We start from the raw sequence: 25,849 nt of genomic DNA on the forward strand, positions 1-25,849 counted from the left end.
TCACAGGGATATTGGAGAAACAGTAGACAAAAAGAAAGAAAAAAAAAGTACTAGGTTAAAAGGTAAGATCAAACCTCCCATAATAAGTGTCCCTGGCTTAATAATCCCATTATGAAATGTAATTGTGTGAAAATTTTATTCAATACCCACAAGCAGAAGACTCTTATAGAAGGGAAATACAAGAGTTATAAAACTTAGTATTGCTGTGCTTGATTCACGGAAACCCTCTCACTTACAGAATTTCATAATTTTGAGTGAACTTGCCATGCTGGAAAAATTAGCTGTCCAGAAGGGAATTAATTGAAATCAGTATGCAGTGCAGACTGTACACTGAGCTAGCCAACAGAAAATGCAATTTGCAGCTCTGACATCTGCTAGGTGCCCAAAGCACCCCAGCACCCTCTTCCTCTGCCTGTACAGAATGAGAACATTCAGAGGTAATTTTTTGGGCAGTGGCACCAGTTCCCAATGGGATTTCCCATGTCTCAGAGGCTCTCCAGCATCTGCACATGTCAGTTCCATCAGTTCTTCTGTGTGTACTTTCCTCTGAGAAGAGCATTTATGCCCCAAGTCCAATGAGTATAGAGGACCCCAAATTGCTGCTCTGTCAGATTTGTGGCAGGAATATCAGTTCAAGGCTTCCATGAGCAAAATGTAACTGATTGTTCACTGGATATACTGCAATGGTGAAACTATTCCACTTACAGCTTTGGCTTGGTTTTAGGTCTCGAATTTGTTCTAGGATATCTAGATAACTTAGAGCTTTTCTTGGGAGCCAGCAACCTAAATTAGTCTCATTGGTTTCTGTGAATAGGTATTTCCATCAATAAATCCTGAACCTTAATAAATATTTTTTTTTAATCAGTGCGAAATTCAAAGCACAAAATAGCAATGATGGAAACAAAATTAATATCTACTGACTCTCATCCTGATGCCCAAATAGTAGAGTTCTCTGCAATCAGAAGGGAGAAAAAAATGAAATGGATTGAAAGATATCTTAATAAAATAGTTGTAAAAAGCTTTTAAAATACTTGAATGCATACAGTGAAGTTTGAGCCTGAGAATAATTCTTTGAAGTGCCTGACAATTGGTATGGTATAAACAATTCAGCATTCTTGTTTGATTGGGACATTCACAGGCTATAGTGTTGGTTCCCATGTTCCCTCAGAAATGTTTAAATAGCTTTTTATTCCAAATTTTGGCTGTGAAGCAGGACATTTTTCAGAGAGAGAACATACTCTTCCCTTAGCCTTTTGCTATGGCAAAGTCAATGTGATCACTCTTCTTGAAAGATGTCTCTGTATTTACCACTAACTTTTGAGACAGAATTTTTAAATGGGAACATTGTGTTTTTCTCTCAGTTTCACAAACTAAGACCTTCCTTTATATCTCATTTTGCAAGGGCAGACAGCTTACTATAAGATAATTTAAGAAAAACTGGAAATTTAATTGAATCCAATCCATACTGTGAGAATGTATTTTCATATTTATATGACAGAGGCACAACTTATACAAATAAGCAATTGTAATTAAAAAATGTTGTCAAAATCCTAACTATTTGGACTGGTTTTGATTTCAGACATAAAAGAGTCTTAATTTTATAGAGAAGATGATGAGACCATGTATTATTCAAAGTTCTTAATTGTCAATATAAATATTGTGATCTTGTCCAACAGTGAGGGGATTGTATTCATTTTGGCAATATTCAAAATGCAATCAACCATAGATTATGAATGCCTTTAGACACTGTGCAATGGTGCATAAAACCAATCAATTATCTTTTTTGACTAGGCTTATCTGGCACTGAGACTGGAAACCTGTCTTATTGTGAATTGTATGCACCTCAAAAATACATAGAAGTTATTTTCTTGTTTCTGTTTGCTTAATTAGTATACATGACATTCCTAGCTGATCTGGGCATGGGAATCTTTACCATCCAATTTTCACATGTGTCCTACTTCTATGAAACTTACCCAGGAATTAAAAAAAAACAGTTTATCACTCCTTAGAACCTTGTTGTGTGTATCTTCTTGTCTCAGTCTCATGAGATACCTCACCATATTATTAATCTAAGTATGCAGCATGGAACTCACAATTGTGTAGCATACCATGAGATTCTTGCAGCATTTTGAACCCCACAAGAAAATAAACAAATAAATGTGTTTGCATTACAGTTTCCTGAATAATTACTTGAATTATTCCACCAATATAGGTCAGTCTGGATCTTTGCCACCACTGCTATTTGTAATTCAGATTAGAAATAAGCAATTGTGCCAAACTCTGCATCCTGTCAATGTGCTCATATGAAATTCAGCAGCACCATCAGGGCATCTCCTTGAATGCCATGAAGTGGCCTCCCACAGAGGAATAAAGGAGCCAGAGAAAGATACTGTATTCTCCGAGCTTCCCGCACATCGTTCTGCTTTATTAAAAACACAACCCCCCTCTCTTCTTGGTTAAATAAGCCATTTGTCCAAAACTTGATTCCAATCAATATTCCAGTTCCCCGATATATTACAAATAGCACTTGGTATTTTATCACAACTGTAAGGCTGGAAGTTTTCTCCACATTCCTTACTATGTGTTACATTTAAAGGATGCTCTCTTCCATCATACTATTACTGCCATGACAGTTTAGTCATTGTTATTCATGAGGACTTCTTGATGCTTATCTGCAAGTTGTTCAAAGAAGATCACACAGCGATGACCCTGAAACGAGAATGAATGAGGGCTTTGTGTTCTATAAATCTCTAACAGTCAGCACAATGCTTGTCTTTTTCTCCTGGGAGGAGGAAAAAGATAGTTACCTGTGGACATAAGCTTCTGTGCTTGTACATAATACCTGTTACTAATGCAAAATTAACTCTGTAGCAGATGAGGTGGAAAAAACACCCCTCAAATGAAGGTGAAAAGTATTCAGTCAAAGTTACTAGAGCAGAAGAAATACTGAGTGTCAGAGAAGGCAACGAATATACATGATTCAGAGTCTTTGAGCAACACTTTAAAGACATTCCAGGAGAGCCTAACATAATTAAAAGTGCAGTAGATATAGATAAATGCACTAAAGGAAAAAGCAAATAGCACACTGGAGCAAAGTGTAAGTATTACTGAAGCACAGCTAAATAAAACCTGCTATAGCAAAAATGAGGTACTGTTTAAATATTAAATTTTAAGGATAGCATTACTCATAAAATAGTTGTTGGAAATTAGTAAGGAGGAAAGTCAAACTGTATTCTCCAGAAGTAATTTTTGGACCTGTATGCATAAACAATAGGGAAAAGTTACCTGTCTTGCTAGAAAAGCAACTATCAGATTGATAATATGAAAAGCTTCAGTTTTCTTTTTGCCAGTATAGCAGTTGAATCACAGAGTTGATGAGAAACTCTCAAAAAAATACAGAATGTCTTGGCATTCTGTATAAAACATGTAGCTCTAAGGGGAACTTAAAATAATGTGGAATTCAGCAGCTACTTACGTGAAGAAACTAAAAAGATTGGGAGTCTTCAGCAGCGAAAGGAGAAGGTGGGGAAGAGAAGTGACAATGTCATGAAAATTCTGGATAAGCTAGAAGTAAAACTGCTGTTCATTCTATCTTATAATATGAAAACTTGAAAATAATAGAATATCAGCCTAAAGCAAATTTTAAAAAGTATTTATTTAAACACAAAATAGTGGACTTCTGACACTTGCTATCACATGGGATTTCAGGACATCAGGAGGGTCCAAAAGGAATTAGAAAAATGGGTGGACAGTATCAAAATAGGGTGAGGATGTACCTCTGACAGCCCTGACACAACAGTGGTGTGTCATGGAAAGAGAAAGAGGAATGGACCTCTGAGAACAGCTGGGTTTGTTAATCTCTGAATAACTTTTCCTATTGCCACTGCTGAAGACAGAAAACTTGGCTGGATAGACCATTGGTCTGGCCCAGTAAAGCCTTTCTTACATTGTTAAAATTAAATTTAGAGCTTTAGGTAAATGCAAGGATCAATCTGTGAAGCATTATTCATCCTAAAAGTGACTATAAAGCTTGAATAGTTCAGCTTGTTGTTAAAATAACCTAAGAAATCCATGTTACTTATCTCGGTCTCATAAAAGTCAAAATTGGGCTTGCCTAATAAAAGTAATTTCAGCAAATTATGTCCTCCCTTTACAGGAATACTGCTGCTTTCTGAATAGTAAGAATTTGTGGTTACTTTCTTTTACATATACAACTTGTGTATTTTAAGATTCTTTAATGTATTTTATAATGGGAAAGTACTACATGGTTGCATGTGCTTACAAATTTACAGCTAAATTTAACTTAGAAACCAGCATTGAAAAAAAAAGTATGATACCTCTTTAGAAATACAGTGGTGTTGATAATATTTCCCAACACTACTGCAATGTGGAAAAATCCAGGCTATTTAACTCATTTGTTGGCACAAAAAGGGGTGATTGTGTGAGGTTTTGCTGAGGATGAGCTCACAATAGATCTTCAAATTTTCAGCACATCAGCTATAATTATACACAGATGCAATTCTGTCTCAATTTTTTTTTAGTATTAAAAAGGATGCTCTATCTCTCTTTTCGCATGCTTCATGAGAAATATAAACATAGCAGACAAAATGCATTTTTCAGGCAAATGCATAACATACATTGTCAATAATGCTCTCTTCAAAATTCTTCAAAATTCTTTTTTTGCTGATAGAGAATTCAGTAGAACACTCTCTTTCTAAGGACATCTCTCAAAACATTTGTCCTATGACACCAAGGGGGAAAAAAAAGCATATTCTAGAAATTAATTGTTCTGGACTCTGACTAAAGAGAAAAGTTTTGATCCAGGGCTTTTAACCTAGCTAATACATTACATACCTTAGGTGCACGCAGTGAATCGTCGAGCATAGAAGAGCCTGCCCCAGTTGTGTTTCCGTTTTTTGGTTCGCTTGGCTGAATGGGCTGGAATTTCCATCAGACTGGCAAAGCCCATTTTGGTAATCTCTGCTCTGCAGGTCAGTTGAGGTGAGCCACGTAAATGATGTCTGCTTTAGTGACAAGTGCAGGCTAATGGGAAAGCATTTCTGGCATGAGTTAGTGCTGAGAGCTTAACAGCCACGTAACACATTTCAGGATTTCTGGGATAGATAGATGATAGATAGATAGATAGATAGATAGATAGATAGATAGATAGATAGATAGATAGATAGCCTGGGTCTGTGGCTGGAGAACACTAGGTGTGCTTTTGGAGCATATCTTCTAGACCAATCTTATCTAGAAGCTACCTGGTTTCTATGCTTTGAGATTGTTTTGTGATGTGAATAAAAGCATGATAAATACTGCAGAAGCACAGGCTGAAATTTCAGTGATTAAATGCTGCCGCAGGTATCATCAGCATTTAAACTTTGTTACCATCAATGTTTAAACACAAAGGTCTGATAGTCTGAGTTACTTAGGGACCATGCTTGTGAAGGGTCTTCATCAGAATACTGCTTCTTACCATTAGCATGAGACTGAATATGGCTACAATACTGTAAGATATCTGAGCAAAACCAAATTTTATAGTACAAAAATATGTATTTGCAAATATAAACATTTGTTTTAAGTACATTTATCCACCTTATGGATGGCCCACAACATAGGCCTTGGGACGCACCTGAAGGAAAAAACAGTTGTGTGCATATTTCACAAATACCAACAACAGATACTTGAAATTCACAAACATTTTTTGACACTTGAATGTTCAAGGACAAATTTTACAGTTTATTAAACTGCCATATCTGGAAAAAAACCCCCCATGATAAACAGTGTTCTTTATTGCTGCATTACATTTTGCTCATTTTCATCAGCCAACAAGCAATGGAGTCAGGAAGATCTAAAGTGTCCATATTTTATTACAACCAAAGAAATTCTGCATGGTTTAGAGAATATTGACACTAAATTAATCAATTCAGGCTGGTTTAGGAAAAGACCAAGCTTATATAAATATAAAATACTCAACAGTCTATTCAGTGACACAATTTTGAAAAAGGGAGGCCAGTAAAAAGTGGAAAAATAGATCCTTTTAAATAATGACTCAGTAGTGGAAGAATGTTGCCCATACCCATCTGTGTCCCAGACAGAGTGAAGATGGTTTATCTCCTGCCAGGACAAAAGCCAGCACAAAAGGAAGATCTTACAATACAGCATTCTCTTGAATCTTCACTTATGGTACCCCATGGAGTCTGTAGTAACAATAGAGAAAGGAAATGTGACAGACTGAAAAAATTTCACAGAAAACCACAAGATGAGAATTGAAGGGTTTTTACTGAATGGAGCTGTAGGTATGTATTTGAATGTAATCTGGTTGTGTTTATGAAAGAATACCGTACCATTTTAAGTTCTCTACTAGCAAATCAGTAAGTCAGGAGAAACCAAGTAGAAAATAAAAATAGAATCTATGCTTCCTGTAGTGTGTCCTTCATTATGTATATGTCAGCTAAACTAAACTGTTGCCAATGGCAATTTCTTTGTTGGACAAGTAGATGCAGAAGTCATGGGTAAAAAAAGGTTGACTCCATACCATGTAGATCCCACACTCACAGTTGTGACTGATTTAATTAACTTTGAAGAACGTCAACATTTCTTTTCCTGGTGTACGCTCCAGCATCTGCTTTGGCTGAGGAGGTAGGTTCTGGAGCTGTCATGGTTCAGGAGGTGCATCCACCATTTCATGGCCTCCCTCTGGCCCTGATCTGTGCAGTCCTCCCAAGAGACATTCCCCCATCACAGCTCTATGCCTTGTCCTCCTCCATCTTTCAGCCACTTCTCAATCTCAAGCAGCATGATTCGTGGAGAGTGTCCTTCTATGTAGAGAACTGGCCCAGAATGACAAGTAAATAACAGTTACACGAAAAGGAAAAAAAAAACCAAACCAAAACAAAACAAAAAAAAAACCCAAAAAAAAAAAAAAAAAAAAAAAAAAAAACAAAAACCAAAAAACCAAAAAAAAAAACCCAAAAAACCAAGGGGGAAGAAAAAAGGAAAAGCCCAAGAACTCAGGCTTCTTTTGGCTTAAGTAATAAGATTTCTATGAAATGGTTGAGGTAGAGCACATAATTTGGTATAAAGTGCTTAGTGATGATGTGCAGCTACTTGGCACCCTATTTAATAGTATGCTCCATCCTTTTATTCACTATATTCTGTCTCGGATTTTCTAATTAGTTTCCAATCTTTGTGTTAAATCCTTGTTTATTAGTAGAATTTCTGAGGTTTTAACTTCCCAGTGTTTTCTATAGCACTTATGAAGCATGAGGAGCAATTACATGTACCCTTATGTGGTTTAAAATTCAGCATTCACTGCCTTTATTCCTTGGTATGCTCCTGGACTGTCATGCTCCGCTGGTATGTGAGGCATCAGTATAATTGCTAAGGCCTTCTGCAGATTCATGTGTTTGCCTGATGAAATACAGAAGAAATATAGAAATATACCTCTAGGGGATGAAATTTTGGTCTGAAACCACAGTGCTCGCCTGAACATGTAACTTTCCTCCCAATTCACATCAAATGACACCAACCTTCATCCCACAAGTTCTTGGGAGGCATTTGTTTCATGTCCATGAAAGCACCAACTTCCCAATTTGTGCAGAGCTTTAGAATCTAAGGCAATGTCTGTATAACTTATTCATAAACCAGTACAGTTCAGTGAGATCAGTCTAATGAATCTGGAATTTATACTGCAGGATGAGTCTAGAGAGAATGCAAACTTGGTCTGTGCAGAAGTACAAATTACCAGCATATAGTGAAAAATTAGCAATCAGCCTGAAACAGGCCCAGCTTTTGTTATATCATCTTTTAAAAAAACCCAAAAACAGAGGCAAGGGGGGCTCCACCTCAACAAATTAATTTTCTAGAAGTACCTATCTGCATGATGAAGCAAAGCTTGTAAAAGGTGGAGACAGATATAACTCTTATACTGCTCAGAATTTGACAGCACTGTTCTTATATTAGGTTTTTGTCATGAATGCCTTGATGTTTTGTACTCTGTGTATAGCATGCCTCATACCATATTCTTAGAGACAAAAATAACTCCTTTGTGTTCAGCTGAGTAGCTTGGCATTGTCTGAGAGACTGAACAGTGATAAATGAGAGAAATAAAAGAAGGTTTAGAGATCTCTGAGACCTGGTGTGCCTGTACCTTTATAGGGGAAAATTCTAGGTAGTATTATAGCTGAGAAGTTTTTGTGGTCAAAAAATGAAATCCCAAACTTTCAGGCTACAGATTAGATATATATTCTTAATAACAAGGGAGAAGGTCCAGATTGGCAGAAGGGATGGATTCCACATCTCTGAAGAAATTTTCCTTCACATTTCAGTGACTTTCTGAAACACATGCTTTAGTCAATACAGGTAATGAATTTCAGTACAAAAGAACCTGGATGTACTGTATAAAATCAACTGGCAATATCCCCTTACCCTTCAGTCTTAAACCTTGAGAAATGAAATAAAATTTGATCTATGTTCTGTTTACTCTTCCATTTAAGAAATAACATTTGAATATTTTTCATGTGTATTCATCAAGTATTTTGTCATATCTGTAGACTTTAGAATGAATAATTTACATATATTTTTGTGGCTTTCATTGTCTCAGATTCTTGGGCTATACTGAAAAACAGTGCTTTGCTTTGATGACTGTCTTTTTCAGATAAATGTCCAGGTGATAGAAAATAAACCATCCTGGTGAACCAACTAAAGTGGATAGCTGATTTTCTTAATCTCTTTTAAAGACTTCATCCAAAATCAATTTTCCATTTTTTGTGTTTCTCCTACAAACACAAAATCAGAAACAATAAAAATTTGTATTTAATACACTTACAAAAAGAGTACTTCTCTTCTGTTTTTCTTAACAGTTATCCCTGAAACAAAGCTATACTGTTAAGGAATTTACAGTTTGTGACACAGAACATACAGTACTTGGCCAGTGGACCATGTGTGGAAAGCTAAAAAGTGTTTTCATGAATAATAGGTCCCAAAAAGCAACATCAATTGCAATCATTACTTTCTTTTAAAATGAAGTTGGTCCAATTTTAAGAGAATTCTTCCAAAAACTCATTAAAAAAAAAAAAAAAAAAGAAAAAAGAAAGCATGTAGATTATAGTTTACTTTTTGAAAGGGAAGAAGAAAATGTGTATTTTAAAATGTTTTATATACATGTTTATTATCTGTACCATATGAGTTGTGTATTGTCCCTAAGTGTTCTACTGGTAATTTACACAAAATGTTTGGATGAGGATGGGTCCTTTGGCAGGAGTAAGCTAGCATGGAGTACATAAACCAAAAATCTGTTTTTTTGGGTGAAATACATTCTTACTTTCTTGGGACTTTTGCCTCAATACACAAAAGTGCAGTTTCAATTTGATTTAGTATTTCTAATGCCATGTAGTAAATCCTTTACTTTTCCAGTCTTAACTAACAGCATTTCAGCTTCTCAAGCTACACTTCAGCAAGCTAGATCCTGCCTTACTTATGCACAATTGCAGTTGAACTGTGTGAGAGTTCCTGCTTCTAAAGAAGCACACATTTCAGTCTTGACTTGTGTCAAGCATTTTTGGATCTTCCAAAATACTTGATGCCAAAATACAATGCTACATGACAGTTCTGCAAGCAAACAGAAAGATCACTCACTACATCCTCCATTTTAATTCCACTTTCATGAAAAAGCCTGTGATTTTAATATATACCTTCACCCAATATTATTACTTGTATTAGCTGCTTGTATGAAGTACTTATTTTCTTTCAAAGTTACTGCTATGTTTAGTATTTTTTATTTTTAGCAAAGCATACCAGTCAGGCAAATGAATGCTGGTAACATTCAGTCCATTCTCCTGTAGGAAAGGACTTTTGCTTGTCTGCAGCCTCACTAAGGTGTTGTACTTGACAACTGTCTCAGCAGCATGCAAAGCACAGGAACTAGTATCCAGATGTATCTGTCAAACAAAGCCTAACACTCTAAGCATTAGCTTTAAGATATGCAGACTTTTACTGTTCCAATCCCAACCAAATAATTTCACTGCTTCTACCTTTCCAGGTACTTAGTGGACCAGTAAAATTTACAGTCAACTGAGTATTTTGAAAAATCCAGGGTCCTGGCCATTTCATGTAAATAAAAACTGCAGTATTCATTCAGTAGTGGTAGAGTTTTAGTCTAATGTTCATGGCCAAACTTCTGTAGCCCAAGGTATGTGTTGTGCCTCCATGTCTGGTTGTTGCTCCCCATGCAGTTTAGTCATATTTAGGCCATTTTGATTGAACACAGTTTTCAAAGTCTGTTGGGACTTTTCAGGATGAAAAGCACTTTATAAATGTAAAATATTTTATTATTACAGCTGCCTCCAAGAGAGAAGCTGTGTTTAGCTGAACATTCAGAAAGAAAATTTACAGAAATTTATTAGAAACTTTAATTTCATTTCCAAACCACACTCACTAGAGATTCAAACTATTTGTCTTGAATTGTACCTGCCAAATTTTGATGACATGAAATTCTCCCTCCCCATTTAAAAGAGAGGGATTGACCACAGTCATACTGCAGACATTAAAGTAACCTGCATTATTAGGTTTTCTCCACATTCCAATCTATCTGCCTTAGGGTATTAAACCCTATTTTCATCTCTGTGATGTTCAGTATTGCCAAATCCAAGCCATAAGGCCATGTCTAGACTACAAACTGAAAAGTGGGTTTGACTGCACATATGGGCACCCTAAGCCACATGTCCCACCATTTTTCCATCTCCACTTTCATACATAGCCCACTCACAGTTTGGTTTTAAATAATTTACACTGTTACAAAGAAAACCAACCTCCCAGTACTAGCTGATGAACCATTACTATGATTGATTTTGCCTGGGTGCGGGCCAGGCAGGCTGCCTGAACAAAAGCTTGGCCCACACAAAGCCACTGAGTATAATCAACGTTGCTGAGAGTAGTGAGAGTTTTTCCACCTCCTGGCACTCATCTAAATAACTCCTCGGTATTAGTTTAAGGGTTTGTGGTGTGAATTATGGAAGAGTTAGGTCTTGAGAATATTCTGAGATCCACACATATTTGACAGTAGAGAGGCAAATCCTAGACATAAAATGCATTGTAATGGTCCCAAAATCATGAGATTAGATTAATGAGATATTTTCAAGTACACCGCCATCTTTTTGATGCTGGAGCCCAAACCAATTAAGGTTCAGGATACAGTCTGAACTTTTACCATGCAAAAATTATGTGTGCCACAAAGCTGAAGGCTAGATTTGGAGAGCACACTCAGTGTTTCTTCTTCTCACACGGTAATAGGGTAATAAGGCAAACAATGACTGACTTCAATCCTCTGCAACACCCCTAGCCAAGAGTAATCCTGAAGTATGGTTACATTGAGCACCCTCTGTATTCCTGGGACTCTCTTCCTTCCTTTAATCTTTCTGTGTGGGATAATTAAGATATTTTCAAGTTCTTTCAGGTACTGTAGCTTCACAAAGTGTGATAAGTCTTATGTGGTGACGTGGTATTAAGTCACTGCTGTATTACATATTGTATCAAAATAATGAAATGTTAGTGATACAAAAAGGACAAAATGGGACTGGGAGGATTCCTAAACTTCTTTCAAGGACAGTCCCAGATTTTTTTAATTTATAGTGGCATTACTGCCTGTGGCATGAGGTTGAAATTGGAGCTTCAGTGTTGAATGCCCATAGGAAACAGTGCATATTGCGGGGGGGGGGGGGGGGGGGGGAAGGATATGATACATTCACTAGTGGCCTCAAAACAGACTACACTTCTAACAGGAAGAATGGATAAAGTCCTGCCTCAGATGTTTGGAATGAGTACTTGGGAAGGACTGCCATCACATAATTAGCACAAGTGTGCTGACACTAGTAATAAACATAAAGTAATGGAAACAACTAAAGGATGTAAACTGTTTAAACAAGATGGATAAATCAAAATTTTTATAACCACGCTATTCATAAATATGATGAATCTTTCTTTTTAACAGGGAAATGTGAATCTAATGCTAATTGAGCCAAAGTTAGTAAAAAGACCATTCTGATGGCTGCATATAGAAAGTTGAAGTTCATATTGGCCTTTAAGTCCAAACTTGTTACTTAAGAGCTTTCTGGGCTGGTGGTGACATCATTGCTGCATTTACATTTTAGACTATGAAATCTCATGTGCCATCTATTGGAAAGATGTTTTGGGTTATTTTAAAGCGCACACTCAGAACCTCAGAACTTGGCCAGCTACTCCCTTGGTGAGTGTTTTACTGCATGGAGACCCTAAACACAACTCCCTGTGAGATGATTGAAGGATTTCCATTGACTTCAGCAAGGATCCCTAATGCTGAAGCAAAAAGCACAGATGGCTCTTCATTGTGACAGTTTAGAAAACAAATTATCTAACTTAAACAGTTTTTTTAAAAGTGTTTTCTAGTATGTACAATAAAATGCATTTCATGGCCATACATTCCTCTGTCCTTAGTACGCATCATATCATTTTAGTTTTGTTTATGCTTGTTGATTGAATTAATTGTAATAAAACAACAACTTTCCTCACTTTATAAGAGAGAAAGTCATTAATAGATAAATTCACTCCAGCACTTCAGTTTTAGTTCTTTTCTTAACAGACGTTATATTGATCTATGTCTACAAGAATTATGGATTGGGTTGACCACAACAAAAGAGTTTATTCTGTGTAAGAGATCCTCTTTTGGTTCTCTATATTCTTTGTTAGAAAGAGCAAAAGACATCTATTCTATGCACAGTTTATAAGAGGCTACATATGTAAATGTGGTAAAGTTCAAGTAAGAAGCAGTTGTGAAACTTTTTATCAGCTAGAGAAGGCAAAACCTCAAAGTTCAGGTAGACATTTGAGCTATAACATTTACTGGCATCCTCTACACCTATAAAATACAAAAACAATGCTATAACTTCTTTTACATACATAAGTAATTTTTAACTAGTTTTCCTTTATGTGATTTCCATAAAGTAAGAAAGCCATCATAGATATGTAAGGAGCTCTACAGCAACAGTTACCTTCATAAAATCATAGGAACTTGTAAAATCTCCTCAGAATACCAAATTTATAAAATATGTCCCCAAATTGCCTCCTGGACCCACCTGATCTACTGGCTCTTTCTGACACTGTGCAAGTGTGCAGCTTTTATAGGTACTTCAAATGCTTTTTCTTCCTTGAAAATTCAATTGTGCAAAAAATCTCTGCAGAGATATGCTCCTAGAGCGTATCTGTCTCCTCTTTTGGTTGCTCAATGTGCTTCCTGCACAGAGGAACAAGGTGGACAGACACAGGAATGCCAGGCAGTTGTTATCACACCTCTCACACTCCAACAGCTTGCCAGAGTTTGCAATGGAAAAAGAAAAGGAGGGAGTTTCGGCATGGGGCGCTAATTCCATTCAGCTGTGCAAGAGGTGGATGGAAATGAGCATCTGTGAGGCAAAACTCTGAAGGGAGGCTGGAAGACAAGATTTCATTATCCTACCCTCCTAAGAGGTAGCAAAGGTAGCATGTATTGAGAAAAAAACCCAGAAATTAAACAAAATCCTGTCTCTTACTAGCTCTTTATACTAACGTGACTTGATACATCCAGCCCTACAAAGTAAATAGGCATCACCAAGACTTACAGGAGGCCAGTCTGGTTACCATCAGGGAAGAATCAAACCAGGAATTTTCATCTGCAGGATTTTTCATTTACAGTAAAAAGTGCTTTGTTGTTCTAATCAGGCAAGCATGAATATGAGATGAGAGCATTTTAGATGAAAACTCCAAGAAGGACACTACTCTGGTTTTCTTCAGAGGGAAAATTTATTGGAGATATTCCTCCTGAAAAACAAACTCAGATGTTGACAGTTATGAAAGCTTTATTTGTCTAACATTTCCATGCTAGGATACATTTTAGAAAAGCAACCCTTTGAAAAGCTCTGAAGAATTGCAGAAAGGCCAAGTGAACAAACAGAATGTTCTGACATTTCCTTTCTTGAATACTGTTTATAAGTCATCTAAATCAGTTTGCCATTCCAAAGACTAAGGACTGAAAATAAATGTCGGTCACAACAACGACACTTTGCATTGGAAAAAGAATGTCTTAGTTGCCTGAAGGTTACAGGCATAAACAGAGTCAATTGACTATTGTGTAAGATGTGTTTGTTTGTTGAGCCTGTTTAGCTCCTGGACAGTGATGTGAGGTGCAACAGTGATAAGAGCTGTTATGGCCAGTTTTGAGCAGTATGGACAAAGTTTAATCTTTGAAGAAGTAGTAATTTTAAAATAATAATTGCTGATTATCTCTGCTGACAGCAGTTTCATTGTTAAGTTGTTTTGTAACCATATAACTTTAACTACATTTTAATTCAAAAGTGCTGATTTGTCGTGATGATATAGAGATATAGAGCATTAGATGAAAACTGAAATCCCACTGCACTTCAGGCTAGGGGATTGTTTTGCTTAAAACTGTGAAGCAAGTACTGCTAATAATTATTTTTTACCATGAAGGTATACTGAGTGACTTCTAAGCTTAGATAAGATGAGATAAATTATCCTTTAAAACCCAAGGCAAGGATTATCCTATCCTTATCAGCTGGTGAACTGCCACTAATAAAAGTCAAGATTAATCAAAGAAAAAATAAAAATAGTGACATCTGGCTAGATTTTCTTCTTTCTCTGAATTTTCTTCTGTAAGGAGAGTCAGAATGTGAAGATTTTTTTCTGACTTGGATTGAAGAAAAGATTTTGAAATCTTGACATTTATGGCTGCAAAGAATTGCCATTCTTCTTCTTCCCTGAAGTGTTTTGATATTAAATTTTACATAGAACCTGGAGAATGGGTGGAATGTACTGAATATTCATTCCCACCTCTCAACTTCATGTCAATAACATTTTTCACACTCTTCACCAAACAGACTGCGCATGTGTTTCTATGTGTTATATTTGTGAGTGGCAAGACTCAACTGCAACAACTAAATGCTTTCACTGTAAAAACCTCTAAAAACTATTAGGCATTTAGCCCTAGAATTTTGGAAACTTAACCCTCACTGTGCATTTTGACACTCTATTAGTTAAGGTTTTGTAGTCAAAATAAGGTTTATTAAGCTTTAGTTCAGTAAATATATAATTTTAAAAGAGATTCTAGAGCATTCCACTGAGATCTCAATCAGCACTTCCTGTTATGTTTTCTTTTTACATGTGAATTCAAGGTAGTGAAAATTGCTGGAAAAGAAGTCTAGAATGAGCAGTAGTGTCTGTGTAGTCAGATGATACTTAGTCCTGTGTCTTAATTTCATTCAGACTGATTCATTCATTTATTGCATGAAATGGTTTGGGACTAAAAAAAAATTAGGTGAAACTAAAATAAATTAGGTGAAACAAATTTCTGATAGGAAGGAAATACTCTCTGTATTTCCAGGTAGCCAAGAGTAAAAACCAACACATCAAGATAGATCCTTTAAGAAAGAGACAGATTTCCATTTTAATTAAGGTTCCTTCCCAGTATTTAAAGCTGTGTCCAGGGTGATAATGTGAAAACATTTGCTGGATTATAGCAGATCCCACATCTGCAAATAAGAAATTCTCAGTACTGCACAAATGCACCATCGTATCAGACGGATTAATTTTAATAAAATAAGCTCTATAGACTTTGATCAAGTATATTGAGGTTCATGAGTGAAACCCTGATACTGAGTGTGTGGTAAACCTGTGAATTTTTTGTGCAGGATGGGCCATTTTTGTCTCTTGGCAGGGAAAGGATTATACAGTATTACAATTATTAAAATTCTAATTTGGGGCCAGGTTTTGCCCTCAGGAACTTCCTTAATTTCAGCAAGGAGTTGTGCATGTTTATCTGATTGAAGAATTTGGACACTCTCATTCTTGGTGAAGGTAACTTTTTTCTTTAACAAGAATGTGCACTAGTCAAAACTAAAATCTGAACGTAGCAGGGACAAGTTTCCTATCAGGAGACAAATGTGAGTAAGTGTTCTGTTTTGATAACGCAAAGTGATTTCCTTGTAAAGGGAGTGGGAGATGGAGCAGAAGGAAGGAAAGAGGGATCTTCTTCCAGATACCTTGTAGGCTTGTTTTTAAATTATGACTTTGGATCTAACAACAGGTTTGGCAAGTGCCTGCCTTGGAAATCCTGACACTGTGCCAGATTTTTCTTGCTGGTTTGTAGTAGAGTGTGCATTTTTTAAATACACTGTAATCATTTCAGACCACATAATTAGAAACACAAAGCAGTTTACTGAAACATAGTGATATATTAAGAGTTCAGTTAATTACACATAAAGAAACAAGTCAGACTTCAAAACCTTTACTGAGTTTCTGTTTTATTTGCAACTGGGGCATGCTGATGGGACTTTGCCTGTCCAACATTGAGTAGGAGTTTCAGAATTTTAACCTGAGGGTAAAATTTTCAAAAGCATTTAAGTAACTGGCTCACTGAAAATCAATAGGACTTTCACTCCTTAGGGCAACACTTTACAAAAATATGTAGATACCACAGTCCAGTTCACTTCAGTGTCTATGTGTAGGGGAAAAAAAAAAAAAATCCACCTTTCCTGTTCTAAATTTCTTTAAAAGAGAAGTGTTACATTTCAGTGTCATCTAAGAGTTTCCAAAAATGTTATCACCAGTGGACAGGCTGTTATTCTCATTCTTTTTTTCATTTGTAAAATGTTTTGATACTTTTTCTTCTTCAACACATGCAGAAATCATAAAATATGTTTTTGATGATAAGCCACATTGTCTTCAAACTTGTCTTAAAATCTTACTGCAAATGTCCAAGAAGCGTTCTTCACTCTACTGTAAATTTTCCTAGAATTTAAAAAAAAAAAAAAAATCCCCCCTTTTTGAACTATGTAATGTCTTTTTTGATAAAAGTATAATTTGCCTTCTTTGAAGCTGCAGCCTGACCTAAATTATTTTGTCTACATTATGCATAAGAGTAAGCAGAAAAAAATAAAATTGTAATATGGCATTTAGGGAGATGAAGAAGACATAAATCAGAACTAATTAGTAATTCTTATTAATGAGAATATATGTTATGTTTTCCATAGAATCTTTCAAGTGTAATTTATTGAGAAAATTAAAAAGTGTCAGTATAGAAAAACCTCAGTATTCAAAAAATCGTTGGTTTTGGAATTTTCAAAATTTCAAAAACCAACGATTGGTTTTGGAATTTGCAAATTTCAAAAACCAACAATTGGCAGCATGGGAGGGTATCTTGGTTCTCTAGCATGTTTTCTGTATGAGCTTTAAAACTATGCTAACTTGTTGCACAACAGCTTACAAGTTCTCAGCAGTTGCATTTATTACAATTTTACCTCACTTTCAGACAAGTTCTCTTATCAAGCTCCAAATCACATTTTAGGCAGCTTTGAAGTACATTACTAATATACTTATTGCTTAACAGAAAATATCCTGACAGTCCTTTCTGTTTTAGGTAAAAAGTAATAAATGTCAGCTTATTTTTTGCAATCATTTATCTGAGCCTGTGCTTACTTTCAAAGTATCCAGCTTTGAAACAAGTCAAAAGTGCAGTGGTCTTCTTCTTGGAACTAACAATAAAAATATAAACACAAATTTTGAACTTTCTTTCCATGACACCCTCATTCTAATTCTGGTCCTTTTCTGTCATTATTAAAACTGGGCAGGCCTAAGTGTTTTGAAAAATTGAGGATTCCTTTTTTTTTGTGCACATTCAGTGATCATGTGGTTTGCAAGGCTCTCTGGCAGTCATTTGTACTTGTCAGTGCATACTCTTCTATTCCCTGTGGCTGTTTTGTGCTGCTAGACAGGTGTGTGCACTCTGCACAAAACTTTGCCCTTTGGACATCATTAGAGTGTCTAAGAAACATGGAGAATGGGATCCTGACAGACTTATAAATGACCATGAAGAAGGGAATTCTCTTTTGGGATCTTTATGGAACGTATGCCTTATATTATTCCACATCCATTGAGAGAGAGTGGTTTTTCCATCACAGAAAATGCAAAAAGCAAGATTTAAGGTGCAGATAACTCTGGATACCATTCTCTCTGAAGAGTGATGGATGGCTTTACCACTCTTTTTAGGTTCACTCAGAAGCAAGGCTGTTAATATATGAGGAGCAGTAAAGTTGAAAAAAGCATATAGTTAAACGTAGCACTTTATCCCTGGGTACATGTACAAACAAATTAATCTGGCTAATGGGTTTCTGCCCTGTGTCTTCCCCACAGTCACTTTTCAAGTATCTGAATAAACAAGGGCCTTTGCACCATGCCAAGGAGCAGAATGAAGCTCTCTTGTATCCCTGGGAGCAGTGAAATCCAGACTCCTGGACCCTTCACACTGAGCACTCAACCTCTCCAGACACTCAGGTATAGTCAGTATGCCCCAGCTAATCTTAAGCATCATAATGGAAGATAAAGGAGAGAGAATTTACTGCCTAGGACTCAAAGCTCATAGAGTTTTATAGATCAATAAGAACATCCTGAGTTATGCCCAGGGGCAAAAAGGAAGCCAGTACAGACTTCAAAGACCTTGTGTAATATATTCCTTATGGCCAATATTACAGATTAAGCAGAGCAATGTTCGACACAAGCCATCAAATCTGACTAGAATGAGAACAGACTATACCCTGTATAAGTCTATTTTGGAGGCTACAAGGATAACTTAGAGCCTTCACCTTTGACAACTTATCACAACATTTAACTAATGATAGCAAAATATATTTTAAGTCTGGAAACTCATTCTGAGTTAAACAACAAGAAACACCTTTTTATTCTGAAGTTCATTGAGGAAGTATTAACCAAATTTATCTGATCAGAATTCCTTCAAGCAACTTCTAATCTCTCCCAGGGAGACTCAGAAAAAGTGAAAGACTGCAAGCTCTAGGTTTGATAAAGAAAATATGAATCAAACTGACAAACTCCTCAGAAGCCTGCTTACCTTTCAAAGCAGGGAGGCTCACACTACTGACCAAGAAACTGAAATCACAATATTTTTGTACAATATTTGTAACAAATGGAAATCACAAATAAAATTAAAACAAGGTCTACTCTGTCTAGTGCACAGAAAAACGAGGTAATCTATATTATCTTTCCTGTGGCAAATTCAGGGCCAAACTTTTCCTTTACAAAGGCTGTAAGAGGCTTTTTAATGAGGTCTTCCTTCTCTAAGTGACAAGACCAAGAGATGTACGTGACAAACCTAATGGTTTAAAATCTAGACTAAATTTGAAAGGATGATCATTAGCTTTCATCGAAAGGTTGAGGCCTAGCAGGCTCCTTGTAGACCCAGCCCTAAAACGACTCCAAAGTCCCATTCATTTTCCCTGTGAGAAGATTATATGCCTTATTTCAGAGAAAACAGCTCTCAAGGTAACCTCTGACTTTTTAAAGACTTGTCTGATGTGGGAAAATCTCTCTACTAGGAAGAGGTCTCCTGACTGGTATACACAGGTACTGTGGATAACTGGAAAATCATTTCCATGCTTTTAATTACAGTGGCTCAGTTCAGCACAGAGACTATCCTGCAGGGTAGGTGAGATGTGTAAAGATCTGTATGATTTGTGAATATTAAAAAAAAAAAATGAAGTAGGACTTCAACATCTACAAGGTTCAGTGATGTTGAAAAAAAAAAAAAGCTCAAATATTAATTATCTGCAATGTACATATCTTTTTTGATTATTTGGTTAAGAAAACTTTTTCTTTCTTTTTTTTAATTTTTTTTTATTTTTTTCTTTTTTTTTTTTTTTTAAGGGGAGGTAAAATATACATCTTTGCTTTTGGGGTTAGATTAGATTCTCCATGAGAGTGGAACGTGGCATTTTGTAAGGGGTTAGCAGTGATCCCACTCCTCCATACATTACCCTGCTGAAAGATCTCACTCTGCCTTGCAACATTCTTGTTATTCCAGAACTGGGTTGGGCTAGTCATAATAGATGCAGGCAATCAACTCAACTTCCCCACACACAGCTCTGCCAGTAAAACTCACTTCACCTTGCAACACTCCTGTTTTTCCTGCGTCCTTTAAGCAAAAGCTATCAGTTTGGCACTCACTGTGGATGCGTCCTTAGTCCTGCTGAAATCCAGGATAACTTTCTTAATGATGCAAGAGGAAAGTGTTGTTGATATAGACAAGTGTCTGCTTGTGACTAGGGTGAAACAAAGTTGTCTTCTCTGAATGACAGATTTTGATCCTGGCAATAGATGTAACTAACCTGTGTTCCACCTATGATTTTATTGCAGCAATAAAATCCAGTGTGACTTTAGATACCAACTCAATTACAGAGAGTGTAAGTGAGATTGCAGTCTAATCTTTAGTCTAATATGGCCTTCTGCAAGGCTATACTTTTTCCCAAGAAAAGGGTTTCCTTTCTAGTTAGAACGCTAGAGTTTTCAGTGTTGATCACTGTTGTTTTATTTATTTTGAAAATCTATAGAGCATTCACCATGATGCAGACAAGCACTGGCCTACTGGCAATATCTCAGTTTACACTGGCGTTTGTATCTGGGCTGTGCAATTTTATGTAAAATCAAGTAAGTGCATGCCACAACAAAAAAGTATGCCGAAGTAAGGATTATTCTTCCAAAATTTTGAAAAAAAAAAAAAAGATTTGCATGTTTTCTCTTGTTTCCTTTATCACATGAAATAATACATTAAAATATAAGAATGCTCTAGGCAATGTACAAAATGAAAAAAGACTAGTTTGGTGAATGAGCATGGTGAGAGGCTATGAATATGGATACGTTTGCACTAAGGAGCCTAGAGGAGACACTTTTTATGTGTGGTGATACAGAAATACAGACTTATAACTCTGCACACCAGGGAGAGAATATTCCCCTAAACCAAGTAATTTCCCTTGCAGTACTCCCTGTTGATCAAAGCTGCATAATTTAAAGCATCTAGAGGCAGCTTTAAATTATTCACAATATTTTTAAAAAATAATTTTGGTATATTGCAGATAATATTTGTGTAACCAGCAGTCTTCAGTAAGTTCTATAAATTTTGCATCCTTATAGAGCTCATCTCAGTTTGAGAAGAGGGTACATAACTTTGCATAAGTTGGACAGGAGAGATTCATTCTGTCACTGTGTTAGTCACATCAGCCACAGTGCCAGGCATGCAGGACCATAGGGAATGGCAGGGCAGAGCTGGCAGTCTCTAGGTCTCAGCCTGAATGCTGCTGTGTACTGGTTCCTAAGAGTTTTCTGATACCCTCAAAAGCCCCAAATAGGAATCCTGCAATTAGTGCATCTAACTCCTCCTTTACTGCAGTCTTCTCTCCTATTGGTGAAAGGTCTTCGCAGCTCATGGAGGGACCCCACCCCTTTTGTGGGTTTTCATTCTGAAGCTATCCACAACTTTACACCTGAATGAATGCCAAACCTCTCTGAATATATAAAGGAAACCTGCAAGAGCAATTTCAGTTACACAGAAGAAGCAGAAGGAAAAGATTTCATCCAGCTTTGTCAGACAGCCTGAACCAGCCATGCTTCTCCCTGCCATTCACTTCTACGGCTTTTTCCTGGCTTGCATCTTCACGAGAAGCTACTTGGCTTTCAAGAACGATGCCACAGAGATACTTTATTCTCACGTTGTTAAACCCGCTGCGGCGAGCCCAAGTAGCAACAGCACGTTGAATCAAGCTAGAAACGGAGGCAGGCACTACACCAGCACTGGATCCGACCGTAACAGTGAGTATCCCACCGGCGGCGCTTCCACCGCAGCCGTGGGCGGCAGCCCCGCCTGGCCCGGCCCGGGAGCGGGAGCGGAGCCCCGGCCGGAGCCGCGCATCCCACGGCAGCGCCCCGGCCCCCCAGCCCGAGCGCGGCGCTCCAGGGAACGGGCGCCTGGGGGAAGCCGGGCCACGGGGAGATGCTGCTGGTTCCGGGCCGGGATCTGCCTTGCCGGGCGGCCTCCGAGCCAGCCGCCCTCCCACCCCCGTGCTGGGAAGTCCTGTAGGACCGGCTCTCTCGGGCAGGTTACTTCCTGAGGGAGGTTCATCCAGGAATGCCGGGTTCTATGGCATCTATCCGGCAGGGAAGCGAGATAAAGAAAAAGGACAGAGAGGCATTTCCAGAGCGCTCGCTTTTTTGACTCACCTCCCACTGCGGGCAGGGGAGGTGTCTGGGCTACTTTTCAAGTGCAATAAAAAACTCTGAATTTTGTTCCCGCTGTTTAGTTTTACTTCCTGCCGTAGCACTTACCCGCTTAACACCTCCAGCAAAAGTAAACAAATCAGGTCGTAATTTACCTATGATCTCTGCCCTAACCTGCCTTTTTTATATCCAGTCCTTTCCTTCTGAGTTTTATGTATATAAGTCAGATACGTGGGGATCTGGAAACCTACTGACTTTATCTGTTCCCTCCCCTGCACACCTCCTTAAAATGAAAGAAATCCAGATAGAGAAACATACACACACACCAACCCACCCACAGCAACTTGATAAAAATAGAGTCATCCCTGGAAAGTGAAGGCAACAAGTGACACCGATACCTTTCAGCTAAGCCAGGTGTGTCAGCTTTTATGAATGCTAAAGGGTTTTAATGCACAGGAAACATCTCATCATTATGAGATTACTGGGACAGCCCAGTTGGTATTCATTGTCACTGAGCTGTCACTGGTGAAAAGCTGAGCCGGGGAAGACAGAAAAACAGAAGGAAAGACAAACTCAGATCTGTGACCAGATGCTTCCAGGTACATTCCTGAGTGCAGCTGCAGGAAGGCAAGCCTGAATCTTTTCTGCAAAGCAGGCAGTAGAGCAGCCCTGTCAATATTCCCTGGGATCAGCCTGCAGATTTACAGTCCCCTCTTCCTGCCCACCCTGAGACACAGAGGACAGGGTGAAGCAATCTTAACGCAGTGCCTCCGTTCAGAACTTGCTTCCAAAAATCCAAGTAGAAACAGAAGCAGCCTGTAGCTGTGATATGTAGATGCACCTTCAAAGCCTTTTATGATTCATTCTGAAATGTTTCTAGTAATTACTTCTATTTTAAAAGCGTTAGTTAATTGCATTGTGTGTAGAATCTGTGCCGTAATTGTCCTTCGGAAAGAGGGAGAGCACAGACAGTAAAGATTGCTTATTAAAATTAAGCACGCTGTGGGCATTTATTTCAAAGTATAATTACTGAAATAAACAGTTGTGTTTATTGCAGGGTGCAGAGCCGCACACAGAGACGGGTACAAACATGCCTGTATGAGAAGCTCTGCATGTTGGCTCCGTCAGCTGCCTGAGAGAATTTGCAGGATCCTCTATGTTACACATAATATACAGACTACTACAGTTACAAAGATGGTGTTCTCTTGAGGGCGAAAGGACCCCTCTGAAATTGTTACTGCTAATCATCCAAACTTCACAGGCAGAACCCCGTTCTGTGGTAACTTCAGCTGTTACCACTTCTGCAGTGTCTGCCCGGAGCCGCAGAGTTCATGGGAGAGTTCAGTCCACTATAACAATGGAACGAGAAGAAACACACTGTTTGAAATTAATTTAAAAGCATTTCAACTGTTTCCAAAGCACTGTTTTCCCCCTTGCTAATGATCCAACATAATTGTTGTAAACATCACAGAGCAGATTCCCTAGACTGAGAATAAGCAGGAAACATTTCTTCCCTTGGGGCATTTTTTCTCTTCTAAAAGGTATGTCCCTGAGAAGAAGTATAGGGAATAAAATTGCCTCTTCTACCACAACTGCTGAAGTGCAGGTCATTAGGATTTTTTTATGCTGTGGTATTATCCAGAGATACCATCAGCACTTGAGGCCCTTGTGCTGGGGGACACAACAGTGAAGAGATGTCCTGTAAAGATTAAAGCCTACTTTAACTTCTGTAAAACATGCCTGGTTAATGTGAAAATGACTGGTTAAGGAAATCACTCCATTCTGAATCTCAGTGTTTCTTGTTCTGTGCATTCTGCAGATCGCGTTCAAGTTGGTTGTCGAGAACTGAGATCCACCAAGTACATCTCAGATGGCCAGTGCACCAGCATTAATCCCCTGAAAGAACTGGTGTGTGCTGGTGAATGCCTCCCTTTGCCACTGCTGCCCAACTGGATTGGAGGAGGTTACGGAACCAAGTACTGGAGCAGGCGGAGCTCACAGGAGTGGAGATGTGTCAATGACAAAACTCGCACTCAGAGGATCCAGCTCCAGTGCCAGGACGGAAGTATAAGAACCTACAAAATAACTGTGGTCACAGCCTGCAAGTGCAAGCGATACACCAGGCAGCACAATGAATCCAGCCACAACTTCGAGGGAACTTCTCAAGCAAAACCCATCCAGCACCACAAAGAAAGGAAAAGAGCCAGTAAATCCAGCAAGCATAGTACAAGTTAGAAGTCAAACATTTTCTGCTCTCTCATCTCCCACTCCTTGTGCCAAAATTGAACTCACCTGTAACCATTTGCTTTACCATTCTGACTGCTTAAAGACAAGTCTGCCATTGCTGTGTTCTCAGTTGATGCTACGTGCTTATTGCTTTGACCAAAATCAAAAGGGGCATTCTCAGCATATGGACTTTTTGGGTGATTTTCCAAATGCTCAAGATGGGGAATAATACATGCCTTCCAAAACCACACTATAAACTTTTACAATTTCTCCAGCCATGGAAGCAAAGAAAATTTGCCAAGAGTATTCACTGAAGTCAATTTTGTAAAATGATGCTTTGTTGTGGGTTTTCCTGAGAACATTTATCACATCTATTGCCTTTTATATCATGTTTTATGATCTTCTGACAACAGCTTAAACTACAACACCATGTATCTGCTTTCAGATTAATTCTAAAAAAAAAGTGCTTTGCATGCTCACCTTTCTCTTATCTCAGTATACCAAAAATTAAAATATGCATGGCAGCAATCAAAAAGTAAAGCTGAACAAACTATTTATTTGTTGTTGTAATTATTTAATGAGCTTTTATGTGTATTTCCCTCCAAAATTTCCTTATGTTTATAGCTTTTCATATGTATCAAAGTATTTTCCTATGATTTGGGGCTGGAGTAGAACATACATTTTGTAGATAATGTAAAATAGACATTTTAGCATTTAGGTATATATATTTTAATTTTGAACATCCATAAACTTAGGTGTTATTTTGACATAACAACATAAAATCTGTATTTTTCATTCTTCATCTTGTATTATTTTTGTTTAAAAAGTGTGCAATCAAAAGATATGACTTTCTTTCAAATTCATTGGTTTCTTTTTTTTTTTTTTACAAAAATAAACACTGCTAAAAAATGGTATTGTCTGGCTCTCTGTATGAAAATGTGCACATTTCAACCAGCCACAACACTTAAAAAAAGGGAGAATATTATTTGGTTTAAAAAAGCCTATCCATAAAATTTAACATTGAAACAATCTTTCTCAATGTGAAAATCTTATATGACTGTTTAACAGATGGTGCTTATTAATGGTCCAAGTCAGGTTCTTATTGAACAATTCTCAAGCTCTAGATTTCAGAAGAAGTGTGTATTTGAGAAATTTTACAAGCTAGTGAGACACCACCATTTTTTTTTTTCTTTTCATTAGTAATGATCAAGTCAGTATAATGGTATAAATTACATATGGCTTCATTTTTTCTATGGAACCAATAGAGTCCTGCACTTTTATTCATAGATTCTTATAGAAGGTATCAGAAAATTAGTAATTAATCTACTTTTCATCACATAGTGTATGAATCACCTGTTATTAATCTTCCAAGCTGTATTTAAACACTATGGGCAAGATTTCATCATGGGATTCTGCTGTTCTTAAATCATTAACTTTTACAATCCATTTGCACCCAAAGTAAAAATTACATAAGAGGAGAGTAATGAAAAATCTTACCTGATAAGGTCTCACCCAAGTTCTCTTTGACCTTCTTTTTATC

The 25,849-nt window shown here is 37.4% G+C and overlaps 1 protein-coding gene across 1 annotated transcript; it reads left to right on the forward strand.

Moving 5' to 3' along the window:
• Positions 1 to 21,219: 21,219 nt before the first annotated feature.
• SOSTDC1 (sclerostin domain containing 1) lies at positions 21,220 to 25,218 on the forward strand. Its single transcript, XM_041418253.1, has 2 exons — positions 21,220 to 21,678; positions 23,903 to 25,218. Exons 1-2 carry the CDS (start codon positions 21,474 to 21,476, stop codon positions 24,316 to 24,318), a joined length of 621 nt encoding a protein of 206 aa, XP_041274187.1. The 5' UTR covers positions 21,220 to 21,473; the 3' UTR covers positions 24,319 to 25,218.
• The last annotated feature ends 631 nt before the right edge of the window (positions 25,219 to 25,849 follow it).

Source organism: Onychostruthus taczanowskii, unplaced genomic scaffold, assembly GCF_017590055.1.
Source record: "Onychostruthus taczanowskii isolate IOZ18803 unplaced genomic scaffold, ASM1759005v1 scaffold59, whole genome shotgun sequence".
Classification (NCBI taxonomy): domain Eukaryota; kingdom Metazoa; phylum Chordata; class Aves; order Passeriformes; family Passeridae; genus Onychostruthus; species Onychostruthus taczanowskii.

What these genes read in the sequence shown, in the direction of transcription:
- SOSTDC1 (XM_041418253.1), top strand. Translation starts at nt 21,474, where the DNA reads ATGCTTCTCCCTGCCATTCACTTCTACGGCTTTTTCCTGGCTTGCATC. An exon ending in CACTGGATCCGACCGTAACA is followed by an intron (nt 21,679 to 23,902) that starts GTGAGTATCCCA and finishes TGCATTCTGCAG; the next exon opens with ATCGCGTTCAAGTTGGTTGT.